Source organism: Perognathus longimembris, chromosome 27 (assembly GCF_023159225.1).
Source record: "Perognathus longimembris pacificus isolate PPM17 chromosome 27, ASM2315922v1, whole genome shotgun sequence".
Taxonomy (NCBI): domain Eukaryota; kingdom Metazoa; phylum Chordata; class Mammalia; order Rodentia; family Heteromyidae; genus Perognathus; species Perognathus longimembris.
The window spans coordinates 6,302,005-6,329,876 of record NC_063187.1 but is presented as its reverse complement, the minus strand read 5'-3'; the positions used below and the strand labels follow the sequence as shown (position 1 = coordinate 6,329,876).

At 51.5% G+C, this 27,872-nt stretch overlaps 2 protein-coding genes across 2 annotated transcripts; one reads left to right on the top strand and one right to left on the bottom strand.

Annotated features, from left to right (window-relative positions):
- Positions 1-329: 329 nt before the first annotated feature.
- On the top strand, positions 330-7,320 carry Bhlhe41 (basic helix-loop-helix family member e41). Its single transcript, XM_048335109.1, has 6 exons — positions 330-519; positions 759-822; positions 1,282-1,389; positions 1,741-1,852; positions 2,753-3,462; positions 6,808-7,320. The coding sequence occupies exons 1-6, from the start codon at positions 455-457 to the stop codon at positions 7,318-7,320; spliced, it is 1,572 nt and encodes a 523-aa protein (XP_048191066.1). The 5' UTR covers positions 330-454.
- A 4,760-nt stretch (positions 7,321-12,080) lies between these two features.
- Positions 12,081-25,161, bottom strand: Rassf8 (Ras association domain family member 8). Its single transcript, XM_048335181.1, has 5 exons — positions 25,070-25,161; positions 15,916-16,118; positions 14,144-15,033; positions 13,021-13,165; positions 12,081-12,245 (listed from the first exon to the last, which is right to left on the bottom strand). The coding sequence occupies exons 2-5, from the start codon at positions 16,016-16,018 to the stop codon at positions 12,124-12,126; spliced, it is 1,260 nt and encodes a 419-aa protein (XP_048191138.1). The 5' UTR covers positions 16,019-16,118; positions 25,070-25,161; the 3' UTR covers positions 12,081-12,123.
- Positions 25,162-27,872: the final 2,711 nt, after the last annotated feature.

Sequence of the window (27,872 nt, the reverse complement as noted above, 5' to 3'; positions counted from 1 at the left end):
GCCCCCTTCGGGCAAGGCCACGCCCCCTGTGGACACGCCCCTCCCCCGGGCCACGCCCCCCGGGCTGGCCCGCGGTTGGTACGTTCGGCACGTGAGCCGGCGGCTGCTGCTGGTCTGGCGGGCGACGCGCGTGCCCTGCGTCCGTCCGAGGAGCGCAGCGGCCGCCTGACCGTGTGCGCGTGCGCGCGGGGGAGAGAGCGCGAGCGAGCGGGGGCGCGCGCGCTCGCCAGCGCGGGGCGCAGTGGCCGGGGGAGGTGTGTGTGCGTGTGAGTGAGTGAGTGTGTGTGGTGGGGGGAGCGCACCCACACGCACACACTCACTCGCACCCACGCCCGCGGCGTGCACACACGCGCTGCCCAGCGCCGCAGCCCAGGCTGGGCACGCGCGGGTCCGCACGCGCTCCCCCCACCCCCCCGCCACCCCGCGCCCGCGATCGCGCCGGCCCCGCGGGGACATGGACGGAGGAGGGATCTCCCGGCTGCAGGAGCGGCTCTTCCTGGAGCGGGGAGATGTCCTGGGGTAAGGAGCTTCCCGGGGCCGTGCGTGCGATCCCCGCTACCGTCATCATGAATTACCATGATTGGTAGGATGGGGATCCTTTTCCCCCTTCTCCGGAAAGTGGCCTGGAGGCGGCGGCCGGCCCCCCCCCCCGCAGCGCACCCCACCCTCCCCACCCCACCACCACCACCACCCCGGAATGGGGGGGGGCCCCCATTGCTGATGTTGAGTCTTTATTCCACCCCCCTCCCCTTTTCCAGTCTGGATTATTCCTCCTTGTATCTGTGTAAACCCAAAAGGAGCATGAGGAGGGACGACGGCAAAGTAAGTTTCTTTTCAGCTGTCTGCATAGTTCATGGAGGGGGGGAGAGGGAGGGCACTGATCTCACGGGGAACCTCTGCCTGCAATATCACATAGTATAACGAATATCACATAATATAATGTACAATGTATGGTATGACAGTATAACCCAGTACAATATAACATGATAGAACCTAACAACACACTATAACATAACAGAAAACATGACACGCTGCACTATGTATGCATCGATTCCAGCTTCCCAGCTAGGTCCCCACGGTGAATTCCAAGTACTTCTTTGCTGGGTACTTGGCATTTCAGACTCAGTCTCCAGGCAGAGCCTTGTAGGGCAGGCTTTTATGACATGCGTGTGTGTGTGTGTGTGTGTGTGTGTGGTGTGGGAGAGGAGGGTGGTTGTCTAGTGACTGAGTGGGTTTTCAGTTTATGTTCTCTCCCCCTCGGGCACCCTCCCCCGTGTGAAGGATACCTACAAACTCCCGCACCGACTGATAGAAAAGAAGAGAAGAGATCGGATTAATGAATGCATCGCGCAACTCAAGGATTTACTGCCGGAGCATCTGAAGTTGACAGTAAGAGACAACACAGTTTTCTTTCTGGTGTGTGTGTGTGTGTGTGTGTGTGTGTGTGTGTGTGTGTGTGTGTGATGGGGGGCTGTTTCCCACCCTCCCCCCCCCAATCAAGGCGGGTGTTCCCAGAAAGAGGAATCAGTGTAACTATCCCACGCCTGATTTTGCACACTTGTGCTCCTGCACAAGCCAGGATCAAGGCAAAACTTAAGAAATAGCAGCATAGGGTTTAATTCAAGAGTGCTGCGCTCCCCCCCCCCAGCCTGAATGGGGTGCTAGTCAAAGCCTGGGGGGTGGGGTGGGGTCCTTGCTGTTTTAAGTAATCGGGTGCCTTCTCCTTCCTCTTCCCTCCAGACTCTAGGACATCTGGAAAAAGCTGTTGTTCTGGAATTAACTTTGAAACACTTAAAAGCTTTAACAGCCTTAACGGAACAGCAGCACCAGAAGATAATAGCTTTACAGAATGGTAAGTCACGCGGGGACAAGGCCTGGCCTCCACCCCACCCCCACTCCCCCAGGCCACCTCCCGCCCAGTGGCAGTGTTGTGGGGGGGGGGCCTTCCTCCATCCCCCACCTCCTGACTGGGGGTTTGCCTCGCACTCACTGGGGAAATTGCTTCCTGCCATTGGCACGTGCCCATTTCCAGAAGCATCCTTGGAGGCGGTGTTCTGCAGAACTCCAGAAAGGAGGAGGGGGGGGGGGGGGAATCAGACTTTTATTTAAAGTGGCAGCTGTGCCATCGCCTCCCTGGGAGTGTTTTTTTTTTTTTAAGGCTGGAGGAAAGCACTCCCCCCCTCCCTGCTCTGCACCCCCCGCCACCCCACTTTCTCTCCATAATGGGTGGGTTATATCACTCCGATGAGGAGGAAAAACCCAGATCCATTCTGTCAATGCAGGGCCCACGTGATACGTGATTTTCCCCCGTGTGTGTGTGTGCACACATGTGTGCCAGGCCTGGGACTTGAACTCACTGGGGGCCTGGGTGTTTTCTCTGAGCCACTATTTTTTTTTCCTGTTACAGATGCATATACAAATGTGGCATATAAAAATATTTATTTATAAAGCAAACAAAATACTTTTTATAATAATTGCATAAGATATGTATGCAATGGATGGAGAGTTTCAGGAAAAAGTCAGCTATTTGCTTTTATTAATTTTAATTTACATATTATATATATATTAATACTTTTCCCCCCAGTGTGCTTTTTAAATGTTTATTTGGGGTTTGTACCAGGGCTTGAACTCACAGCTTGGGCCAATCCACTGGTCCCGGGCTCCTTATTGGTTGGTTGATTGATTGGTGATTGATTGGTTGGCTGCGGCCGCGCGCGCCGGGCTCTGACGGCTCTCCCCCCCCCCTCCCCAGGGGAGCGATCGCTGCAGTCCCCCCTCGCGTCCGACGCCGAGGCCTTCCACTCGGGGTTCCAGACGTGCGCCCAGGAGGTGCTGCGCTTCCTGTCCGGGCTGGAGAGCGGGGCGCCCCGGGAGCCGCGCTGCGCGCAGCTGCTGAGCCACCTGCGCGCCGTGGCCTCGCGCCCCCCGCCGCCGCCCGCGCCCCGCGTGCCCGTCATCCAGCGCGCCCAGCCCGGCGCCGCCGCCGCCGAGCCCGACACGGACACCGACAGCGGCTACGGCGGCGACGCGGAGCCCCGACCCGAGCCCCGCGCCCCGGCCGCCGCCGTCAAGCAGGAGCCGCCGGGGGACGCGGGGGACGCGGCCGCCGCCGCCGCCGCCGCCGCGCCTGCGCCCAAGCGGCCCAAGCGGGAGGCGCGCGGGGCGGCGCCCGGGGGGTTGCGGAGCCCCGACGCCACCTGGCTGGGCCCGCTGGTGGCGCTGGGCTCGGGCGCCGCGTCGCCCCTCGCGCCGCCCCTGGCGCCCCCCCACGCCGCCGCCGCCGCGCCGCTCTGCCTGCCGCTGTACGTGCTGGCGCCCTTCCTGGAGCGCGGCGGCCTGGAGCGGCTGCTGTGCCCGGCCGCCGCCGCCACCGCCGCCGCCGCCGCGCCGCTGCCCCTGCCGCTGCCGCTGCTCTACCCCAACCTGGCCGCCTTCCCCTGCCTGTCCGCCGCCGCCGCCGCGGCCGCCGCCGCCTTCGCGGGGCCCCGCCCGCCCGCGCGCCCCGACTCCGCCCACGACCGCGGCGCGCCCTGAGCGGCGGCGGCTCCGGCTCCGGCTGCCTGGGGGGGAGTGGGGGGGCGGACGCTCCCCCGCCCGAGTCGCGGCTCCACTTCCGGCCTCTCGCCGGTTCGTTGGCGGTGAGGGTCTGTCTGTGACTTGCCCGCCCCCCCCCTCCCGGTGATCTCAGTCACCTTGGAACACGGGGGGGGGGCGCCTCCGCTCAGATTTTTTGGGGGGGGGGTGTGTTCCGCGCTTGGAAAGGTAAGAGGTGGTCTCCTTTATTCGTGCTTTCCCCCCCCCCTTTGGTGGTTCGTGGGACTCGAACCCGGGTCTCCCTAGCTTCCGGAAGCTCAAGGCTGGAGCCACAGCACCACTTCCGGTCCTCCCCGGGGAGGGGGGGGGCGGCTCCTGGGACCGGCCCAGGGCGCTGACCCTCATTTCCTCACCATCCAGACATATATGATAGAATATATTATATAATATATATATAATATGCCACCTGGAGCTTGCGCGTGCTACGCGTGCGCATGTGACGTGTGGCACATTATACATATACACACTTATATATGAGATTTCAAAGTCTATCTGTTCCCACGAGCAGAATTCCGTCCACCGGCCCCCCCCTCCCTCCCCCACGTTTTGTTACCTTACTGCTTAAAAAAAGAGAGAAAAGGTAAAAATGTGCACTGGAAAATTTTAAAACAGAAGGAAAAGGAAGAAGGGGATTGTTTTTTTTTACCCCGTATTCTTGCTTTCTTGCTTGAAGGCACACACACGTGTGTGTGTGGGGGGGGGTTCCCCGCGGGTGGGATATTCTCATTTTATTTTTTTTGTGGGATACAGGATGACGCCCTGGGAGAGGCCTCCTCCTCCTCCTCTCCCCCTCCTTCCTCCTCCTCCTCTTCTTCTTCCTCTTCCTCCTCCTCTTCTTCCTCCTCCTTTTCTTCTTCCTCCTCCTCTTCTTCCTCCTCTTTTCTTCCTCCTCCTCCTCTTCCACCTCCTCTTCTTTTTTCTCCTCTTCCTCCTCTTCTTCTTCCTCCTCCTCCTTTCTCCTCTTCCTCCGCCTCTTCTTCCTCCTCCTCTTCTTTCTCCTCTTCTTCCTCTTCCTCCTCCTCCTCTTCCTCCGCCTCCTCTTCTTCCTTCTCCTCCTCCTCTTCTTTCTCCTCCTCCTCTTCTTTCTCCTCTTCTTCCTCCTCCTCCTCCCCTTCTTCCCCTCTTCTTCCTCTTCTTCTTCTCTCTTTATGTCTATGAATCTTCTGGAGACCAAACCAGATACTTAGATAATCACAAAGAAAGCTTTTAAATAATAATAATAATGATAATAATAATTAATAAGGCTTAAAGCGAGGCCTTGTCTAGGTGTTTTTAGTTCATTGCCAAAGTAGCACTGTGAGAGCCCTCCTTCCTCAGCGGAGGGGGGGTGTGAAGAAGGGTGAGACGCGACGCCCCAAGTTTCTAGATCCTTCCTTTTAGCTTGCTGCTACCCTGACGGATTGCCTCAAAGAGCCAGGCCCAGCCGGACGCTGCTGCGGGTGAACGCGGCCCGGTTCCCGCCGCCCCGCCGTGGCGGACGCTATTTTTGTAAGGGGGGGGGGGAATCCGTGCTAAGGATATTTTGACTTAAAAGGTCTTTTTTCTTGGGGGTGGGGTGGGGTGGGATGCGGGGAGAACTGGCTGATCATGTTGCACTTTTTTTTTTTGGTTAAAAAAATGCTTAATGTGCGGTGCGAGCTTCTGCTGTCTTAAGTTATTAAAGACGTGAACACCGTTAATGAAGACTGTCCGCGCGCCCCGGCACCCCGAGCGCCCCGGAACCCAGCACCCCCGGCACCCCGAGCGCCCCGGCACCCCGAGCGCCTCGGCACCCAGCACCCCGAGCGCCCCGGAACCCAGCATCCCCGGCACCCCGAGCGCCCCCGGCCCCGAGCGCCCCGGCACCCCTGGCATCCCGGCACCCCGAGCGCCCCAGAACCCAGCATCCCCGGCACCCCGAGCGCCCCAGCACCCCGGGCATGGGCGGGGGCCTTCCTGGTGGCGTCCCAGCGCCCCTTCAAAGCCGGTGACCCTAAGTGTTGCCACACTTGTGATTGCAGAAAGGGGAGTCCTTGCTGAGGAATGAAAGCTGAATATATACGCGCGCGCGCGCACACACACACACACACACACACGCGCGCGCTGCGGGACCCCCTGGTGGTTGCCGCACCCCCCCCCCGCCCCCACTCTGCGGGTTTTGCGAGGCGTTTCTGGCCTCTGCCTCCCGCCCCCCCCCCCCCCCGTGTGGACGTCACCGCGGTGCCTTTCCAGAAGGATCGCGGCTTCCCGTGGGGTCCACGCGGGGCGGAGCGGAGTGCGAGCCGTCCTGATGGGGAAGCACGGTGGGAAGTGCGGGGGCGCTGGCCCGGGGTCACCGGGGGTGGACGGGGCCACGGGGCAGGGCGAGGTCACGGGGGTGGGGAGGGCCGGACTGGGTCACGGGAGCCGGACGGGGTCAGGAGGGCTCACGGGGTCTGTGGGGGCCGGGCAGGGTCAGGAGGGCTCACGGGGTCACGGGGGCGGGGGACAGACGGGGTGGGGAGGGCCGGACTGGGTCACGGGAGCTGGACGGGGTCTGTGGGGGCCGGGCGGGGTCACGGGGAGCCGGGCGGGGTCACGGAGTCTGTGGGGGCTGAGCGGGGTCACGGGGACTAGACGGGGTCACGGGGGGCCGGGCGGGTCACAGGGCCTGGACGAGGTCACGGGGAATGACGGGGTTACGGGGGAGGGGCCGGGCGGGGTCACGGGGGATGGACGGGGTCACGGAGTCTGGGCGACGCCCCCTCCCCGCCGTGTTAGGGGCGCGGGCTCCCCGCGGGCCTCGGTTCCCCGGGACGGGGCGTCTGGGGTGGCGGGCGGGCGGTCTCCCAGGCGGCCCGGAGCACGCGCCTCCCGGGGAAACCGAGGCACGGCAGGCGGGCCGCGGGCTGGGCGTCCGTGCGGTCCGACGGCCCGCGGCGCGAGCGTGTGAGGCGGGGCGGCCCGGCGCCGGCGCGTCCCCCGGCTGCCTGGCAACCCAGCTGCCGCTGACGTCACCGCGCCCCGCCCCCTCCCGGCTGCGCACTCCCACGCCCGGGTTCGCAGCGCGGCGGCCGCGGGGGTGGACGGGAAGGGAGCGGAGGGAGGGGGGGGTGCGCCAGGTGCGGCGCGGTCACGTGCGTCGGCACACGTCCCCGCGCACGCCGAGCCGCACGTGAGCGGGGGAGGGGCGTGGAGGCGGCGGCTGGCCGCCCGGCGCGCAGGCGCACTCCGCCGCGGTTCCCCCCCGCTTAGTCCCCGCCCTCGGCGGAGCCGCTGGACCGCCGGAAGCCTGCGCGCTCTGCGTACGAAAACTGCGGAGACGGCGCGGCGGGGCGCCGAGGCCCCAAGCCCAGTGCGCAAGCGCAGTGGCTCCGAGCTCCCGGCTCGTGCACATTCCTGCGTGGAACCTCGCTGCTTGCCCACTCCTGCGTGGATCCACGCTGCCTGTGCACGCTCCTGCACGGCGCCACGCTGCTTGTGCACGCTCCCGCACTGTTCCCCTCCCTCCTTCCCTCCCCTCAGGGTCAGGCTCAGGCCAGGTTGCGGTTTGGAGCCTGGCCGGCTGCCCTCTGGTGGACGTTCCCCGCCGCTGCAGGCGCCGTGTCCCTGGCTGGGCGCCTGGCCGGCTGCCGGCGCCTGCTGCCCTCTGGTGGACGTTTCCCGCCGCTGCAGGCGCCGTGTCCCTGGCTGGGCGCCTGGCCGGCTGCCGGCGCCTGCTGCCCTCTGGTGGACGTTCCCCGCCACTGCAGGCGCCGTGTTCCCTGAGCCAGGATGACTGACAGGCGTGAGTCACTAGTGCCTGGCTACTTTAAACAAACGTCAAGGTCAGTGTATGACCTTGAGACGGGGAAGGTTTCGCACCGCGAGCAGAGCAAGCGAGAGGGGGGAATCTGCCTCTTCTTTGCGAGCCCTGGCAAATGCTTGGGGTGCCAACAGTGACCCCTTCCCCCCAGGAGCCACAGGTCTGTGTGCCGGGGTGGGTGGATCGCCCCTCTGACACGATTTCAAGGGCACAGAGGCACACACCGCGCACACACGCGCACACACACACACACACACAACTGGATCCTGGAAGTTTATTGTTTGGGAGAGTATCCGATCGCTGATCCTCTGTTGTACAGCTTGTGACAATAGTCAGAAAATACACATTTTTGAAACGGAAAGCCAGAAGGAGGAAATAATTCCACGGGGTACACGGTGCAGAGATAGATTTGTTACGGAAGCGAGACCTGCGAAAAGCCTGCTTCTGGCCTATGCTAAGTGAACTGTGGTCATCTGCTGCTAAAAAGCCTGTCGAAGCTCAAGTCCTGGGAGGGTCAACCAAGAAAGGCAGGAGAAACAAGTTTAGGGCTCTTATGTCTGTCTGCCTGTAAACCTATAATATATATATATATTTTTTCCCTCTCCCTCCCCCCAATATGTTTATACTTTATTGCCTTAAATATTTCTGCTGGTTTAATACGATTAGTATACTAAATATCTGCACTTATTTGGCTTCTAAAAAATATAGGAGAATGCATTGGAAAAAGCCCCCTGCATGATTCCACGCATTCTAAGTCCTGGCTTCGAAGGAAAGCTTTTTTGGGGAACACAAAGCGTTAAAACAATGGCCACGGCGACACGTGACTTTTGACACAGCTTGCAAATTAACAACAACAACAACAAAGTAGCAAATAGCCTATCACATGCAACTTAGAGAAAAAAAAACACAACACAAAACCCGACATGATATAAAAGTATGATGAGCTAAATTTTAGTATAATGCAGACGGATAACAGTTTTAGGCAGAACTGGGGTACACAGGCAACGTCATTCACCATAGACACATAAATTAAGGCAATGTACAATCTGCACTACTTCATTTGTTTATACCCCCGGCAGGCCGGAAATGTAAGCTTTTGCCTTTTTCATACTATTTCCATTGTGGCTCTTTCTTGGAAAGGTATTCATCCATCCATCCACTCATTCACTCACAGAAGTGGCATTTAAATAATTCTATTCTCTAAAGACCATTTTATTCACAAAGAAAGCTATTTGAACACAGGAATATCTTTCCATTTGACTCTTGAGACAAGAGCCCATTTGTTCAACTTTGCTATGCTTCACATTTCACAATGTAAATTCCATGTTTTAGTGATATGTGTGTGTATATATATATTTTTTTCCTTATCAGTCTTGTTTTAGCTCTGGTTTATAATTACAGAAATTGATGATTTTTCTCACTGGTGATTGGCAACTGAGATAGCAAGGTGTATTAACACTAGTGTAAGTTTCACATACCAAAAAAAAATGCTGATCATCCAAAATATCTCAGAAAGAAAATGAAAAACTGAGGTACTCTGCCATGTATCATTCACGGAGGAAGAGGATACTCAAGGGAAAAAAAAAAGACCAATATTTAAATAATTCCTTGGCAAGGAAGAACTATTTTTTAAGTATATTTTAACACTCGTAGAAAAACCACAGTAAACCAACCCTGCAGTATAAATTAAAAAGAACAAAACCCTACAAAAATTTGCAATCTAATTTGTTATTTAGAACCTGAATATTCCCTTCAATGCAAAAATTGTATCTTTGAAGCCAGGACATCCCAGCTGCTCAGAAGGCCTGAGATCTGAGGATCACGGTTCAAAGCCAACCCGGACAGGAAAGCCTGTGAGACTCTTCTCTCCGATGGAAACCACTAGAAAACCGGAAGTAGGGCTGTGTGGCTCAGCTGTGAGAACTCCAGCTTTGAAGCCAAATGAGAGCACAGGGCCCTGAGTTCAAGTCCTGGCACACACACACACACAAATTATTTCTGAGCGTTCTGTGTACCTGCTGAGGTGCGGCCTACAAAGTGACAGATTAATTCATTAGTATTCCCAATAGGTAAAAACTGATCACAGACTACAATGCTTTTCAGTTGTTCCTAGAGAAGTTCGTGAATTGTTTGATTTAAACAACAACAAAAAAAAAGGTTTAGAAAAGATCCCTTACTTATGTGCTTCCAGAATTGGTTAAAAAGGACAACGTCTCAATGAACTCATCGATTCACCTTCACAAACCCTCGCGCCCAGAGCGTCATGTTTCCATTGTTTAGGCCCACAGGGATGACTTTTGGCAGCTTGTATATTCTGATGAAGAGCTGAGCGCCGGTGGCTCCCACCTGTCATCCCAGCTACCCGGGGGGGCTGAGATCTGAGGCTCACGGTTCAAAGCCAGCCCGGGGAAGGAAAGTCTGTGAGACTCTTTTATCTCCAATGAACCAGCAAAAAGCTGGAAGTGGAGCTGTGGGGCTCAAGTGGTTGAGCACCAGCCTTGAGGGGAAAAATGCTAAGGAATAGCACTCAGGCCCTGAGTTCAAGTCCCGGTACTGGCACAAAAAAAAAAAAAAAAGAGAAAGAAAGACAAGAAAATCATGATGAATAACTCCCGGCTGTGGGTGAGAAGGTGGCGTCTATGTTTTTCTTCAGCATTACTTATTTATTTGGATAAATACAAATCCACAAAAGCCGACAGAGATAACGATACTCCAAGACGGCCTGGCTGTTTCTAATCGTCAACACCTAACATCTGCACGTCGATGGAATGCCATCGGTTTTTATAAAGTGTTTTTTTTCTTTGTGAATAAGGTCTCAGATCATTGAAAAGCCATAAAATGCTTTTTTATAGGATGCATGGGACCCTAGAAATAAGGCATAGAGTGGGTAAATATCGCTCCTATTATCACAAAAGCTATAAAGTACTCTGATTTTGAATTAGCTCCTTTTTTTTTTTACATATACATAGATAGGAAATAACTATTACAAATCGAGAGTAAGTGGTTACAGGCAATGGTTATTATTTGCGTCAACATCTTTCATTTCTCAAGTTTTCTGCAAAGCAGCTTAACGGCCAGATGAATAACTAGAACCTCAGGTTGTATTTTCAGTCTACTATTTATCGGGGTGGGGAAAAGGCCACAAGGTATGACTTTCCTTCCGTCTTCTAGAAGCTTCTATATAATTTCCTAGCCATTAGACCATTATTTTTTTTCCATAGGAAATCTAAATTAAGCAGCATATCCAGCATTCAATGAAGTAAAAAATAAATCAGATATTTTCAAATACCCATAGGTGCCTTCATGCATAAGATATTTATCTCTTTATAGTTACCAGGGCATTATTCTATAGATGCACGTTTATTTTGTGGCATGTAAATAATAGAGAAGAAGCTATGTTTCTCCAGAAATTACAACTACTATAAATTTCAGATGCATATCTTAAAGATCATACCAAATTTGATCCAGAAGGGATGAAATAAGGGCTAACAGGTATCTGGCAGTATGTGTCTCTAAGTGTTATCTGTGAATCTTACCTAAGTCCTCATTTTTGGTTTTATAAATAAAATGATATATGTATCACTGGAGATCACCATCTTTTATAAAAGTCAAACTTAAAAATAAAATCATACTCTTGGCTTCTATTTGTATTTCCTTGGTTAAAAAGAAAAGAGCTAAACCCAACCCATTCTCTCTTTGTCTCAATGACCAGAGAAAACACATTTGTCCATAATATAAATTATTTGCAAGCCATTACTTACTTGCGGGTGTCTATACAAAAAAAAAAAACAAAACACCCAAATATAAGTAAGTTGTTTTAAAATACATCATTTGAAGCAATATTCCTAAAGTCTGCTCATCTGCTCCTTGAGAGATAGGCAATTCATATTTTACGTGAACGCTGAGGCTCAGTGAAAGAAAATGGGTAAAAACAGGGCTGAAACAAACCCACCGAAGTCTTAGAAAAACTCCATGCTTGTCTGAAGAGATAGTCAACATTTGTTTTTTTACATTTTTGTTCAACAGCATAGGAGAAAGAGACTGGAAAACCTTTGTTCATATACAAATGGACTCATGAGAAACATTTTAAAAAAAGAATACGGCGTGGTTATTTCTACCTTGGGAAATCCTGGGAAGGAAAACAACAACAACATCATCTCAGATGGACAAACACACAAAATCAGAGCGACTTCAGCCAATCAAGCAGCGACTGCAGAAAGGAGAGATTCGTAAGAGAGGAGAAGCGAGGGTTCTCGCCCGCGCTGGGTGTGAAGCGCTGAACACTCAGGATGGACGGAATCTCGCAGAAATCACACCCTGCTGACCACGATGACGACGCAGGGCAAGGAATTGTTCAAAGAGAATATTCACACAGCAACGCTCACACACCCATCGGTTCTATGGAATAAATTAAACGTACGTGGCTCCGGCGTTTCTCTCGCACTTTGCGCGTAGGGGCACGCGTGGCAGAAGACGTCTCTGATGCTCTTAAAAAGGCTAGCAATAATAATAACAATAATAATAAAATAATAACGATAAAATAATAATAATAATAATAATAAAAGCTTTACATTACAGCTGCTGGGCAAAAACGCCAATACTGTTGATTGGAGGGAACGCTCGTGTTTCTGGATGGCTCTGAGCGGGCACGCGCGCGTGGACGCACACGCGAGACCGGCCGGCTCGTCGTCGTGGATGGAAAGCACGGGCAGCGCGTTCTGGGGGTCCTCGGTACCTTTTATTGGCTCATTTCTCTCTCCCTGCTGTTATACATATATGCCTTCGGGGTTAAAACCGGACGAGATGGGGTTCTGCAGAATGCGGAGGTTGCTGGGTAGCTGTCGAGACGAAGCGGGGCGCTTCAGGGACCCGGATTGAAATGGGGTGTCTAGACACAGGAGAGAGAGAGAGAGACACGGGTGGGTGGTGTCTGCTGACGGGGCAAAAAGGCGCGCTCTCGGGGACGCAACCAGGGGGGTGAGCCCCAGGGGTTGCTTGAATACAGCGGTTGGGGGGGGGTCACTCCGTCTTGGGGGGCTCGGAAGTGGGGGGGCATGTCTGAACGGCTCTTGTGGGAGACCTATTGGCTAAGCTGGTTTTGGCAATATAGGGTCAGCTAATGGCGTGATCAAGAAGACGTCTGCCTTTTAGCCCGGTGCCGGTGGCTCCCGCCCGCCATCCCACCTACTCGGGGCGGGGGGGGGGTGGGGGGGGGTGGGGGAGAGGGCTGAGATCCGAGGATCGCGGTTCAAAGCCAGCCCCGGGGCAGGAAAGTCCATGAGACTCTTTATCTCTTTTAATTTTTTCTTTTTTGTTGTTGTTGTTGATGCGGAACTGAGGAATGGAACCCAGGGCTTCACGCACGCTAGGCAAGCGCTCCACCGCTCAGCCACCTTCCCAGCCAGAGAGACTCTTTAGCAAAAAGCTGCAGGTGGAGGTGTGGCTCAAGGGGTAGAGCACCAGCCTGGAGTGTTCAAGCTCCGGGACAGCGTCTAGGCTGTGAGTTCAGGCCCCAGGACTGGGACCCAGGAAGAAGTTCTCCCTGGCTGGTGCGCTCACGCTTCCTCCGTGGGGAGTTCCCGCGTGAGCGGCAAGGCGGGGCACACGTGTGTGTGTGTGTGTGTGTGTGTGTGTGTGTGTGTGTGTGTGTGTGGAGGCCTTACCCTTCTCCACGTCCGCCTGCGAGGCCTCGATCTCCGTGGGCTCCGCGGGCAACACCGTGACCTTGGTGCCCGTCTGTTGGATGAATTGCTGGAGGTTCACCTGCCGCAACTCTTTGGTCAACTGCTCTAGCTCTTGTTCTTTGTCCTAAATGCAAACACCATTGTTATTTATTCGTTGTGTGTGTGTGTGTGTGTGTGTATGCGCACACCAGTATCAGGACTTAAACTCAGAACCTTGCACTTCTCTGGCCTTTTGATGGTTATTTGGAGCTAAGAGTCTCACGGACTTTTCTGCCCCAGGCTGGCTTTGAACCGCGATCCTCAGATCTCAGCCTCCCGAGTTCCTGGGATGACAGGCGGGGGCCACCAGCACCTGGCTTGCTTTAAATGGAAAACAGCTGCTCCTAACCGAGTCTCTTGCCTAACCTGTGACCAGGACGGATACAAGTTGATAAGACTCCTGCCTCGACCACACAGCCTGCAAGGCTGAATGATCAAGTCGGGGGCTGGGGACGCATGCCCGTCATCCCAGCTACGCAAGAGGTTGAGATCTGAGGGTTGCGGTTCAAAGCCAAGCCCTGGCCGGGAAGCCGATGAGATTCTTCTAAGAAGCCACCAGAAAACTGGAAGTGGGGCTGTGGCTCAAGGGGTAGAGCACTGGCCTTGAGCAGAGCAGCTGAGGGGCAGCACACAGGCCCTGAGTTCAAGCCCTAGGACCGGCACAGTGGGCACACAGGACACACGGACACAGAGACACACAGACACACAGACACACAGAACTTGAAAACTAGAAAAAAATGATCATGGAAGAACATTCTGAGGATGTATTTTTTTTTAAAAAAACAAACACAAAACAATGATGTGCCTGTACCGAGGCTTGAACTCAGGGCCTCAGGCTGAGCTTCCTTATTCAAAGCTGAGGCTCTACCCACTTGAGCCACAGCTCCACTCCTGGCCTTTTGCTGGCTCCGTGGCGATGGAGAGTTTCAGGGACTTTTCTAAGCAGGCTGGCCGAGAACCACCTTCCCGTATCCCAGCGTCCTGCGTAGGCTGGGATTACAGGCAGGCGCTACGGCGCTGGCCCTCACTCCTTCTTGCAGGGTGGCCGACGCGGTCCCCTTACCTGCAATCGTTTGGTGGCCTGGCCGAGCGATCTTTCCACCGCTTTGATTCCGTTCTCCAGTCTCAGGCTCTGCTGGCCCTGCATGTCGATCTCCCCTCTGACTTTGCCAATCTTTCCCTTCACTTCCTCCTCGTTGACCTGGGCCTTCTGGACTTCCCGCTGCAGTTTCTCCGCCTCCAGTCCGCTTTCCATGGTGTGGATTTGGCTCACGTAGTCTTTCAGCTTGCCCTCGCAGTCCTTGATCTTCTGCCTGATCTCCTGAAGCTGGTCTTTCAGCTGCTTCTCGTTCTCCTGCTCGATCTGCAGTTCGTTTTCCCAAAACTCCTCCTCCTCGATCTCCACGGCGTTCCGCTTGATCTTCTGCTCCAGGCGGACGATCTCTTCTTCCAGGTTCGAGTGATACTTCTGTTCCCAGAAGCGGATTTCCAGCTCGTTCGACTCCAGCTGCTTCTCGATGGAGTGCAGTTTCTCCGTCTGCAGCCGGATGAGTTTCTTCAGCTCATCGGCGGTGGTCTTGCAACTGTTCAACACCTTCTGTTTCAGTTCCGCGTCTTTGCCTTTCCCGAAGATGTCCATCAGCCCCTTGGCGCCCCCCGTGAAGGTCAAGGACTTCCTCTTGGGCTCTCTCCTCCTGATGGCCTTGTCCCCCGGGGGTCTCAGTTTGGCTAAGGGGGGCAGGCTCTGCCTGTACAAAGTCCTCTCGGGGATCCGGGCCACGCTGTCGGAGGTGGGGCGCTCGCTGAGCGACGGCCCCGTCCTCCGCAGGATCAGCTGCACGTCGCTGGCGTACTGCCCCCACTTGTTGAGGGAGATGATGGGGTTCTCGTGAGGTGCCAGGTGTCTCTCGGTATCTCTCCATTTCTCTATGAGGGTGTATCTTCCGGTTCGACCTACGTGGGGGTGGGGCGGGGGGGATCCAACTGTCAAACTGGAACGTGCAAGAACTAAGCCAAAGCAAATGATCATCTGATAACTGTAGGTTCTGTCTATCTACCTATCTAGTCTGTCTGTCTCTAGTCAGTCTATCTGTATGTCTGCCTATGTACCTATCTATCAATCATCCATCTACCTACCTAGTCTATCTATCTATCTATCTATCTATCTATCTATCTATCTATCTATCTATCTACCTAGTCAGTCTATCTACCTATCTACTACCTACCTACCTACCTACCTAGTCAGTCTGTCTATCTATCTACTACCTACCTACCTGCCTAGTCAGTCTATCTACCTACCTACTATCTATCTATCTGGTCTATCTATCTGGTCTATCTATCTGGTCTATCTATCTATCTATCTACCTACCTAGTCAGTCTTTCTGTCTGTCTATCTATCTACTATCTATCTAGTCAGTATGTCTATCTATATCTGTCTATTATATATCTATCTATCTATCACCCATCTATCTACATACCTAGTCAGTCAGTCTGTCTAGTCTACCTATCTGCCATCTATCTATCTATCTATCTATCTATCTATCTATCTATCTGTCATCCATCTACCTACCTACCTAGTCAGTCTGTCTATCTATCTAGTCAGTCTATCTGTCTTGTCTGTCTGCCTATCTACCTATCTAGTTCCTGAGACTCTTATCTCCAACGAACCACCAGAAAACCAGAAATGGTGCTGCAGCTCAAGGGGTAGAGCGCCAGCCTTGAGTGAAAGAAGCTCAGGGACAGCGCCCAGGCCCCGAGTTCAAGCCCCAGGCCTTAGCACCAAAAAGAAGAAGAACGCAGCTCCTGGGAGGGCCAGGCGCTGAGCTGGTCACCTACCGATGGCCTGGGCTAAGGCTATGACGACCTCTTGGCAGGTGGTGACCTCGGTGACCCCACACACGATCCGCTGGACGCCGTCCACCCACACTTTCAGCTCCATGGTGTAAGGGCGGTGACCCCAGGGCCCGGGGCACGGGCATGGGGTGCTCAGGTCATGTCCCCGGCTTCGCCAGCATGGGGTAGGCCGAGTCTGGAGTCAGCTGAAAGACACAAGTGGAAAAAGGGAGGTGATTCCCCTCCCCCCCACACTTTGGTGCCAGTCCTGGGATTTGAACTCAGGGCCTGGGCGCTGTTCCTGAGGTTTTTGTTTTGGGCTCGAGGCTGGTGCTCTACCACTTGAGCCACAGCTCTACTTCTGGCTTTTTGGTGCTTCATTGGAGGTGAGAGGTGCTTGAACTTTCTGCCTGGGATAGCTTTGAACTGCGATCCTCAGATCTCAGCCTCCTTTTATTTGTTTATTTTTGTGGTACAGTCTTGGGGCTTGAACTCGGGGCCTGGGCACTGTCCCTGAGCTGCTTTTGCTCAAGGCTGGCGTGCTACCCCTTGAGCCACGGCGCCGCTTCTGGCTTTTTACCGGTTCGTTGTAGATGAGGGTCTCTGGGACGTTTCTATCTGGGTTTGCCTCCTAAGTTAAGATTACAGACATGGACCACTCATACTTATTATTATTTTTTTTTAATCTTTAAGAGTAATAGTTGGTTCAACCAATCAGCTGAATTTAATTCAGCAAATAATCAACCAACACCACGCTCCTTCCCAACCCCCTCACGTGACATGGTTCAATTTAAAAAAAAAAACACATCATTTATTGTTCATTTTGGTGGGGTTTGAACTCTGGGGCCTGGGTGTTGTCCCGTCTCTTTTTTCACTCCAGGCTGGTGCTCTACCATTTAACTCAGCACTTGTACCTATTGCCTGGTGAATTGAAGAGTCTCACAGACTTTCCTGCCCTGGCTGGCTTTGAACCGTGATCCTCAGAGAGCCCAGCGATATAAGCAAGTTTTAAAGACAGTTGATAGAGTAGCCAGCTGGTAAGTGTGCACCCCTGAAGTGAGTATCTCTTGCGTGTGCAACCCTCCTTCTTTGGGGATGGCCCGGTGCCCGTGTGTGAGTTCCTGGTCCTCGTTCTGTGTACCTGGGTTTGGGAAGTTTATTAAACTAGAAGTAGTTACACAAGAGAAGTCCTTAGTAGTTGTACTTTCCTACGCGCCTTGTGTTTTAACCAATGTTGGGTTAAAAAAAAAATAGCTCTCTATGATTTGCTAGGCAGAAAGCTTCACATTCATATAATTAAGCCAAGAGTTTTGATTTTTTTGTTTTTCGGTCTATAAATGTGAATGTGGCTTAGCCTTCTCCAGTTATGCACAATTCTTCTCCACGTATGTTTAAAAACATGTCAACTCATTATTTTTTGGGGGGGGGGTCAATCCCTTACCGATGTAGGAATTATTTTGTTTGTTCATTGTTTGGGGGGCCTTCTTAATACTTGGTGGGTTTTGAAAAATAACGTTCACGTGTATAGGTTGTATTAAAAAACGGATCTAATTAAGATGCAGAATTTCATGTTGATCTGTGCGCAAGCAAAAGCCCATAAAAATAAAGAATCATGGTATGGTTCATGTAGAGACCACCCCTCTCTTCCAACCTCCGCACAGGACAACGAGGGATGGTCTACAGTCCCCACCTCCCTCAATGAGCCTTTAGACACCCCCACCCCGGGAGCTCCCGGCCCGACCCCTACACTGGACCATCAGAGAAACCAAGTCCTACACTGAAGGCGCAGGGGGTGAAGCGGCCATCACCGGACACAGGAGCGAAAGGGAGGCGGGAGTTCCGGGGAGAACTTGGAATCAGTTTCCCAGAGGACACTGTGACTCAGACAAAGGCGGAACCGTCGGCCAGTTCCCTGGAGCCAAGTCAGGAGGGTGTTCATTTTTGTTCAGTAACAGGCCCGTGCCTTACTACCGAAGCCACGGCTCCATTTCTGGCTTCTTGCTGGTTCCCTGGAGATGACGAGTCTCACAGACTTTCCTGCCCAGGCTGGCTTTGAAGGACCCATCTTCTGATCTCAGCCTCCTTTGTGGCCGGGATTACAGGCGTGAGGCACTGGTGCTTGCCTTTCTTTTGCCCTCTCTTTCTCTGGAATAATGACTACTCACATTTTTTTGTGAAGAAATAAAGGTCAACTGTGTGCATCAGTCCTTCCGTTTCTAGAGCAGAGAACTCTTTTCTCACTAAACCCAAGTGTGTACGTGCAAGTCTTATAAAACTGGCTGGAAAGAGTCCTGGCGCTAGAACAGGCGTCTAAGCCGCAAGGCAGGCTGGGGAGAAAGCTCATTAATGCACTGCGGCTTTAGGGCTTCATAAATTTTATCAGTAGCACCGGAGTATTGGAAGGATGCCACTGTTGGCAATACCAACCGTGCCATAAATCTCAAAAGCACGACACCATGCTCACAGGAATGAAGGCCAAAGGACTGTACTACTACAGCTCCCAGAAGCGGGGGAGCAATCTACGATTTATCGATTAGAATGAAGCTTTTTTATTTTATTTATTCTTGTGCCACTTCTGGGATTTGAACTCAGGGCCTGGGCGCTGTCCCTTAGCTTCCTTCATTCAAGGCCGGCGCTCGACCACTTGAGCCACAGCTCCACTTCTGTTATTTTTTGTGATTCATTGGAAATAAGTCCCATGGACCTTCCTGCCCTGGCTTGGCTTTGAACCGTGATCCTCAGATCTCAGCCTCCTGAGTAGCTGGGATGACAGGAGGTGCGTGGCCACGTGGGTTGTTTTGTTCTGCTTTTGGTCAGTCGTGGGGCTTGAACTCAGGGCCTGAGTGCTGTCCCTTAGCTTTTTGCGTGTGTTTAATTGAGGCTTGCCTGAGAGGGAGGTCCCCCATTCTTCCAGGTACCCCCTCTGCGTCCCTTTAAGAGGCTTCCCATTGTCACACACGATGTACTATTTTAGCTCTGGCACTCGGAAGGGTCCAGATGTTTTACACGTACAGCTGTCGCAGGCACCCAGGATTAAGGGTGCTGGAACAGGGCCCACAGTCATTCCGATAGCATTTTCAATGATTCCGGCGCTGGAGGCATTTCAAGCAGCAACAGAACTTCCCAGCTGACATCCTCTTGCTTTAAATAATTACACAGGGGTAAAGAACCCGGGTGGTTTCCAGGCTAATGAAATCAATCTAGCTCTTTTTTTAAAACTTGTAATAGGTTTGGAGCTCCCTGTTGGATTAGGTGATGACGAGCGGGCTACGAAAAAGACTAGCGAACATTTCCCACGGGATGCTTTGCTATGTCAGCGCAGTGATCTTTTCTTTAATCCTTTTTTTTTTTTTTTTTAAATCATCTCCTTCTATAAACTCACAGGTCCCAAAGAAGATGTGACTGACTACTGATCCTTGCAAAGACACCGAGACTTCTGGAAGCTGACTTTAGGCTAGAACGGTACAGTGTGATTTGTGTGAATATTCCAGAAGCCATGCGTGCCTTCATGGGTATTTATTCATTCTTTTATTGTGCCAGAAGGAGGGCTTGAATTCAAAGCCTGAGCGCTGTTCCTTAACTTGTTCACTCAAGGCTAGTGCTCAACCATTTGAACCACACCTCCCGCTAGTTTTTGGCTGGTTCATTGGAGCCTTAAGGACTTTCCTGCCCCCCCCCCATGCCGCTTTGAACCACAATCTTCAGATCTCTTGCCACTAGGCCATATCCCCAGCCCCCTCTGCAGTATCTTGACACGCCTTCTTAAAAGATGTTTAAAAGTCTCACAGGTGAAAAGAAAAGGAGCAAATCATCCCGGGGACGAGCTATGCTAATAGATGGCTCAAGACTTTCTTGGATGAAAATTCTTTTTTTTGTGTGTGTGTGTGTCCTGGGGCTTGAACTCAGGGCCTGGGCGCTGTCCCTGAGCTTCTTTTGGCTTTTGGGGGGTAGTTTGTTAGAGATCAGAGTCTCATGGATTTTCCTGCCCGGGCTGGCTTTGAACCGTGATCCTCAGATCTCAGCCTCCTGAGTAGCTGGGGTGACAGGCGTGAGCCTCGATGGGCCACCTCCCCTCCCCTTTTTAAAACAGTACGAGAGTAAGAAGGTTATTTTGTGCGAAACCACTGACAGGTGGGATTTTGTTACAGCACCTGCCCTTATCTTTAGTCACAGCATTTAACTCAGCCACCTGAGTGCTTAACGTTAAGTCTTTCAAGTAGCTGTACAAAGGGGGTTTCCCTTCACTCTGTGATCTCCACATCACATCTTGATCCACAGCACCCCCTCTTTCTCCACCCCAGCCCTCCCCTAGAGTTCGCCGGCTCCGGGTTCGCGTGCACACTTGTGTGTGGCCCTGTCTGTGTGTTCGTCTACATTTTACACTTCCCACCCGGGGGGGTGGGGGTGAGAGACAGGTGTCCTTGGTCTCTTTGAGTCTGGCTTTCATCGTGGAAAATGTGGGTTTGTTTCTCAGGTCCATCCATGTCCCTGCAAAGTGACGTTAACACCGCGAAAAGGTTCTTGCTTAGTAATGGCAGGTCCGTCCGTGGTCAAGACAGGGGCAGAGTGCAGAGAACGGGGGTGGAGGGGGGAAGAGGAGGGGCCGGGGGGGGGGGCCTTTCTCCATCCTTGGTCGGTTCCTGGCAATCTCAAGCATAATCAAACCTCAACGATGTTGTGGTCCATTTACTTGGATTTATAAGGAACGCAGGCCAATCAGATAGAGACAATGAAGTCTTTTCTCGGATTGTTCTGGATCCCCTTGAATAAGGAGTTGTAAGCTAGGTGTTGGTGGCTCCAGGCCTGGAATCCTAGCCACTCCACACACACACACACACACACACACACACACACACACACACTCCATCCTAAGAAACCATGTATCCCCAGGTGTTGGAAACTTAAAGCTTCCACGGTTGATAAAATCAGAGCAATTCAGAAATCTGTCACAAAAGAACTCCCAAGTCCCGACTAACAAACAGGCTTGTCCCACGGATTTGCAGCTCGCAGTTTTCGCCACCAGGGGACGCCCTTCCCCAACGAGACACAACACTTGACTTTATTTACCCAGAGGTAGCTGCAGGAGGGACTTCCCCAGCCCAGAGGGGAGGGAGCCGAGGACCAGAAGGGACCACACAGGATTTACACAATATAATCAAGGCAGATCGCTGCGGGGCGGGGGAGGGGGCGGTCTGGAGAGAAAAGCTATTCTGTACAACAGCTGCTAAGCTAGGGGGAGAACTGGCAGAAGTTTCTAGAATCCTTTACTCTTGGACCATTCTTCAGCTAAAGACTGCAATCCCATTTTTTTTTCTTCCCCCCTCTTAACTTTGTGCGTTGAGCCTCGGTTTTGTGTGCCAAACTGGCTTCAGGGATAAGAGCGCTGGGAACATTCGCGGGGCTAAGAACCAAAGGCTTCAGCCCTATTAAGGGCCGCACAATATTGAGAGCGCCCACTTGGCCTGACAGCTCTGACAAGGCCGATCCGGCTCTGCTCGAGCGACTAATTATGTCTGCCTTGGGCACAGCATACGAGTTAATCAGTGAACCCATTTCAGCCATCAGACAGCACAGTGTGCAAACCGTGGTTCTACCCCTCAGTGATCACTCGGTAGCTCAAAAATGGAAATAATCTTGGAAACATATTAGGACCAAACGACCATGGAAACCGAGCTCTTCAAACAGAGTCCGGCATGCTATGACTAAGTGAGTAATAATAGCTCTTATGGGTATTGGTGGAGGCGTTGGCATTTTTCGGGGGTGAGTACTATTCTAGGGAAGGATAGGTTTCTACTGACATTTATGGTATAGGCAGCTGGCCTTACCCCAGCTGGCATGGGATTTTATAGGGCACACATCCGCAGAGCTGCAGGCCTGGGCTTTGTTCAAACAATGCACAACGTGTGTGTGTGTGTGCACGTGCCAGTATTGGGATTTGAACTCTGGGCCCCACCCTACCCTCGGCTTTTTCTCTCAAGGCTTCTGAAGCTCTACCACTTGAGCCCCAGCTCCGTTTTCAACTTTTTTTTGCTGGTTCATTGGAAATAGTAAGAATTACACAGCCATGCCAAACCCCTGTGGGCTTCTAACTGAGCTCCTCAAATCTCAGCTTCCTGAACTGCTTGGATGACAGGTGTGAGCCACTACTAGTGCCTGGCTTCCCCCCAAAACTTGCCTTTTATTCTGAGGAGGCTCAGAAAAATAGTGGTTATAAAAATAGACGTATAAGGTGAAAACCAGCAATTATGTTCTCCGAAGGATTTCAGAAAGAGCCTGTTCAAGTAGCCACATGAAAAGGGAAAAAAAAACAAATTCTATCACAGGAGGATGACCTTATAGCGTCTACATATTGGGGGGAGGGCACCCTTAAAAACCTGCAGGTACTCAGAAAAGGTATATGGCACAAAACCAACGAGAATAAAAATAAAAAGTAAAATAGATGAAACTGGCATTTGTGTGTGTGTGCCAATACTGGACTTGAACTCAGGGCCTGGGCTCTGTTCCTGGGCTTTTTTTCACTCAAAGCTGGTGCTCTACTACTCATGCCATGATTAAAAGTATCTTAATTAGCAGGCCTGGTTTCTATTCTTTGTGCGCGTTCCTCACTTGGTGTTTCTTCACTCAGGGGCTGGCGCTCTCCCGCTTCAACCACACCTCCAGTCCAGCTTTTTGCAGAGCGTGTTGGAAATAAAAGTCTCGGGGACTCTTCTGCCCTTGAGTTGCCCTTGCAACTTGGATCCTCTAGCCCTCAGCCTCCTAAGGACTGCGGATTACGGGGGCGAGGCTCCCGTGCCCGGTTTCCTTGCACACTTGTTAAACCACGAGCCAGCGATCAAGTCAGCAAGGGCAGGTTCAAGTATGAAAGCGGAGGAGTGACAGGGGGCTAAGGCTGCAAGGAGGGGGGGGGCACTTCCTGCCGTAACTTGACCTTGAACTTGACCTTGAACTTGACCTTAGAACGCTGCGTCCACAGGGCTCTTGCTGGTTATGGACGGGGGAGGCTCCAGTATTCTGGGTCAGTAGGACAAAGGAGGTAAGCAAAGGCACACGCCGCCGTTCTTCATCATGGCGGGAATCCTTGGGATTACAAAGACTGAGCCAACCCCAAGTCCACGGTTGGTTCGTGTGTATTCTTTGTTGGGGGGTGGGTGGGATTTGAACTCCGGGCCTCGGCACTGCCTCTTAGCTTTTGCATTCAGGGCTGGTGCTCTACCACTTGAGCTGCACCTCCACTTCGCAGGTTTGGCTGATTTACTGGAGGGAAGAATGTTATGGATTTTTTTTTAAACCGGGGGGGAGGGGGCTGGTTTCAAATTGAGATCCTCAGATCTCAGCCTCCTGAATGGCTGGGATTACAGGCGTGAGCCACTGGTGCCCTGCTTTACATTAGAGTTGCATGTTAGTTAATAAATACCTATGGATGTTTTCAGTGGTCACGAAATCCTGACTTTTTCATGTTTTATTAAACAAGAGTCACTCTGAAACACTGTGTGACCATTAGCAGAAAACATCAACATAATGTTCAGAAAACATCTCAACTATAAACCGTTCAATTTTTATCTTTTTGGTTTTACTCTACCAAGAAAGTTTCCAAGTGTGATAACAGGCTACCTGCTTCCCATCTGCTAAACATGGAAATAAAATAGGTTCAGTCACGATGGATGACTCTGGCTCCTAACACCCCAAAAAGGACGATGAATGAAATTGCAATGTTTATTGTTCCTGAAATTCTTCAGAACTGGATTCCAATGAAGCGTCTGGATGCAAGTTACTATGGCAACGCGAATTACATAAAAAAGGTCCCCCAATTCTTCCCAGTTGTTTTCTCTGAACGATCATTCCAACCCTCCTAAAATCGGTGGCAATAGTGATCTGCAGTGATAGTAAACACCTCTTTTAACGGTGTTGGGGGGGGGCGCTCAGGCCTGTAATCCCAGATAGTCAATAGGCTCAGATCTGAGGATCCCAGTTCGAAGCCAGCTGGAGCAGATAAATCGGAGAGACTCTTGTTTCCAACTAACCACCACAGAGCAAGCGTGGAGGTGTGGCTCAAGCGGTAGAACACCTGTTTTGAGCAAAACAAGCCACGTGCGAGGGGACAGGTCCTGAGTTCAAGCCCCAGGTACAACACCAACAAATACATAGAAATGAATCAACCATAAACACCAGTGGTCTTGTGGTTATAGTGTTTTCGTACACACGAACCGGTGTGGCCAAGGCCTTTATCGGAACCGAAACCAGTGAGGGTATGAGTCCTTGTGAATTAGCTAGCAATGACTAGAAGGTTCTGAAGACCTTGGAGAGTCTTCATTAATCAACTATGCGAGCACATAATTCATGCAAACGAGGAGCTGAGGAATTTATGAGGGCAAGCTGGCCACAGCACTTAACGAGTTCATTCACCTGTAAAATGTGAGTCCCCAGTCATTCACTAGCTACAAACAAGGGCAAATGATATTCTCTTCTGAGACCTTTAAGTCACCCCCAAATGTTCCAAAGACAGCCGGACGTTGTAGCACCCCATCTATAGCCCCACCTGCCAGAAGTCTGAGGAAGGAGGAGGGGGAGTTCGAGGCCAAGAAACTATCTCAAAAAAAAAAACCCTGAAAGCCAGTGACTCCCGCCTGTAATCTCGGGAGGCTGAGACCTGAGGATCTTGGTCTAAAAGTCAGCCAGGGTAGAAAAAGTCTTATAAGAGACCAAAGCAAGCAGACAAGAAATGACACATGTTGGCAGAACGTTTCCTCAAGTTTGTCAAGGCCTCGTTTGCTTTTTGGTTCCACTACCGTGGCTTGAACTCAGGGACTGGGCGTTGTCCATTAGCTTTTTGCTTTTTTTATGCTAGGCTGGTGCTCTACCACTCAAGCCAGAGCTCCACTTGGGGGTTTTTGCTGATTAACTGGAGTCTCACAGTCCAAGGTGGCTTTGAACCGTGATCCTCAGATCTCAGCCTTGTGAGTAGCTGGGAGAACAGGTGCGAGCCACAGCTCATGGCTGGTGTTGGCGAGCAGGGAGACGCTCGAACCACAGGGAGTCTCAGACTTCCCAAGGTGATCCTGAGGTTTGTCCGAAGAGCCAGGTTGCCTTCTTTGGTCAACTTCCCTATGAGACATGTTTCTATGGCCCAAGAGACAGTGCGAAGCAGAGACCGGCTTACCTGTGGATGCCGTAGTCTCTTGTCCCAGAGCTGGTGAGGTAGTCCCAAAGAAAGGAAGGCAGAGCACTGGACAGGTGTTCTGGAACAATCTGCACAGGCACCTGAAAAAGGCACAGAGTGGTTTTTAACCTAAAGTCAAAGACTGCCACAGACATGAAAGCATTTTCCTGAGATACTGTTTTTGTTTTTTTCCTGAAAAGACTGATTTTATTGTTACTTACTAGACCCGTTTTCCTGCCCTAGCATGGGGTCTTGTTTCCATTCTTCCTCTGGGGCCAATTCCCCAAACCCAGGGCATTTAATCCATACAAACAGAGATGGAGATGAGTCTCTTCCACTTTCCTGTCTGGGCTGGCTTTGAACCAAGACCCTCAGATCTCAGTCTCCTAAATAGCTGGGATTATAGGTGTGAGCACCAGCTTATGTTGTATTTTCATATTAAACAAATGAAGTCCCAAATACTGCCTGTATTAAGTACTTCCCAGTTATGGGGGGGGAGGGAGGGTGTTCTAAATACCACAGATTGTTCTCATTAACCTCTTCTGAGCTCCTCAGACTGCATTAGCTGGCTTCCTTGGGGGAGTTAAGCATCTGTTCCTTAATACTGCTTCCAGACAAAAAGGAAAAACAACAGAGAACACAAGGGTGCATGGTGTGTGTGTCTGTAACAAAGACCTGACCGTTTCGACTTGAAGTCTCGGCAGGGGCGGTTTGAAACTTTTGCCATTTTATTTTATTTTTCTAATGGTCTGAAAAAAAAAACCAGTTTTTCAAAAAAAAATCTACAAAGAGGAAGGGATTTATTTTTTTTTTCTTTTTGGTGTGGAAATGTCACAGGAAGTCGTTTCAAATAACACGACGACTTTCACTCTCCCTGTTGTTTAAAAAAAAAAAAGTAGAGGGGAAACCTTCTTTTAATATACCTTTCAAAGGATAAAAAGAAATGAAAAACAGAAAGAAAGTAGCCCGCCTGTCATCCCAGCTACTCACGAGGCTGAGATCTGAGACTCTTAGTTTGAAGCCAGCCTGTGCAGGAAAGTCCGGTTGACTCGTATCTTCAATGAACCACCAAAAAAAAAAAAAAAAAAAAAAAAAAAACCCACCCCAAAAAAACCAGAAGTGCGGTGCAGCTCAAATGGTAGTAGAGCAACAGCCTTGAACAAAAACAAACAAAGAGAAAGAGCCCAGGCCTTGAGTTCAAGTCCCAGTGTTTTAGCCTTGCTTACTTAGGTGGTTGATAAGCAGCAGCGACGCTAACCAGTCTATCTGCTGTATCCTACAGCAGGGAGAAAGAGATGGGCGAGTGTAAACATTAGTGTTACACAAGGGAGCCGTGTAATTTATCACCCGAAACTATAGGCCCTGTCTAAGCCAGCAGGACAGGGGCTTAAACCGGTAAGGCAGGGTGTATTTAATGGAGCAGCCGAATTCTCCTGTCTTCTTTGTGTAGGTCCTGAGGCTCTTGGTGCTCAACGCTAGTTAGTGCTCTACCACTTGAGCCATCGCTTCACTTCTGGCTTTTTGGTGGTTGGTCAGCGAAAGCTTAAGAGTCTCATGGACTTTGCTGCCCAGCCTAGCTTTGAACCTCAACTCCTCAGGTGTGTCAGCCTCTTGGGTAGCTAGAATTAAAGGGGTGAGCTACACTATTGGGTTCCTTCTCCCATCCGAATGAAAAAATGTTCCCAGGAGCCTCTTAGACTGCCCATAAAATATCCATCTGTTCCTATTTTCCAGTGGAAAGAATCTTTATGTTTATAGAATATGCAAATAATGTCCTTCAACCTCACCCCGCCCCTCCAATTTTGACTCATATACTATTTATTAAATAAAAAACAGCTTAGTGTACTTCATTCTTAAACTGAAAGGCTTAAGGAAGGTATTTCTTTTTTTAAAAAAATTCATGGGATCTAACTATCCCATTCTATGAACACTTTTCTGATTAAAGAGTGACTCCAAGTTTTCCTACCACGTAACGACCTCAGCTATCTTTCTAGTATCTGCCCATCCCCTGTTATATCAAACATTTTTAAACAGGGCATTTACGATGGCTGACCGTGTCTTGTGTGAACCTACACAGTAGCTTCAAAACTCCTCAGGGTGCTGGTGACTGACCCCTATCAGTGTAGCCACTCAGGAGGCTGAGATCTGAGGATCCGGGTTCAAAGCCAGCCTGGTCAGGAAAGTCCATGAGACTCTTATCTCCAATGAAACCACCAGAAAACCAGAAATGACACAGTGGCTCAAGTGGTAGAGCATTCGCCGTGGGCACGAACCAATTCAGGGCTAGCACCTGTGTTTTGTGCAGTACTGAGATTTGAACCCAGAGCCTGGAGCTTACTTAGTAGATATTCAAGCATTTGAGCTACATTGTCAGCCTTTTTAAAAAAATACATTTATTTTATATTCTTTGTGCTGGTACTGGGGCTTGAACTCAGGATCTCAAACTCCCACTTTGGCTGGTTGGATGGTTTTTGTGGTGCCAGTCTTAGGGCTTGAACTCTGGGCTTGGGCACTGTTCCACTTCCAGTATTTTTTAAAACTTTTTTTAGGAGTTTATTGGAGATAAGAGTCTCTCAGGCTTTCTTGCCCAGGCTGGCTTTGAACCTTGACCCTCAGATCTCAGCCTCCTGAATAGTTAAGATTCCAGGTGTGAGCTACCAGGCCCCAGCACTTTGATGTTTTTAAAGGCTGGAAGTTTATCTTGGAATGTCCTGGAGACTTGGCAAATACAGGCCAGGCCCATTTCCTGGGACAATGGGCTATCCACTTGAAGAGCAATCAGCACTCTGGACTAGCCCCAAAG

Excerpts from the sequence above, each read along its gene's own strand:
- Bhlhe41 (XM_048335109.1), top strand. The coding sequence starts at position 455 with ATGGACGGAGGAGGGATCTCCCGGCTGCAGGAGCGGCTCTTCCTGGAG. Across the intron at positions 1,853-2,752 it reads GATAATAGCTTTACAGAATG|GGGAGCGATCGCTGCAGTCC; the intron begins GTAAGTCACGCG and ends CCCCCTCCCCAG. Across the intron at positions 3,463-6,807 it reads TGTCCGCCGCCGCCGCCGCG|TCCCCGCCCTCGGCGGAGCC; the intron begins GCCGCCGCCGCC and ends CCCCCCGCTTAG.
- Rassf8 (XM_048335181.1), bottom strand. The coding sequence starts at position 16,018 with ATGGAGCTGAAAGTGTGGGTGGACGGCGTCCAGCGGATCGTGTGTGGG. Across the intron at positions 13,166-14,143 it reads AGGCCACCAAACGATTGCAG|GACAAAGAACAAGAGCTAGA; the intron begins GTAAGGGGACCG and ends GTTTGCATTTAG. Across the intron at positions 12,246-13,020 it reads GCAGGCGGACGTGGAGAAGG|ACACCCCATTTCAATCCGGG; the intron begins GTAAGGCCTCCA and ends TCCTGTGTCTAG.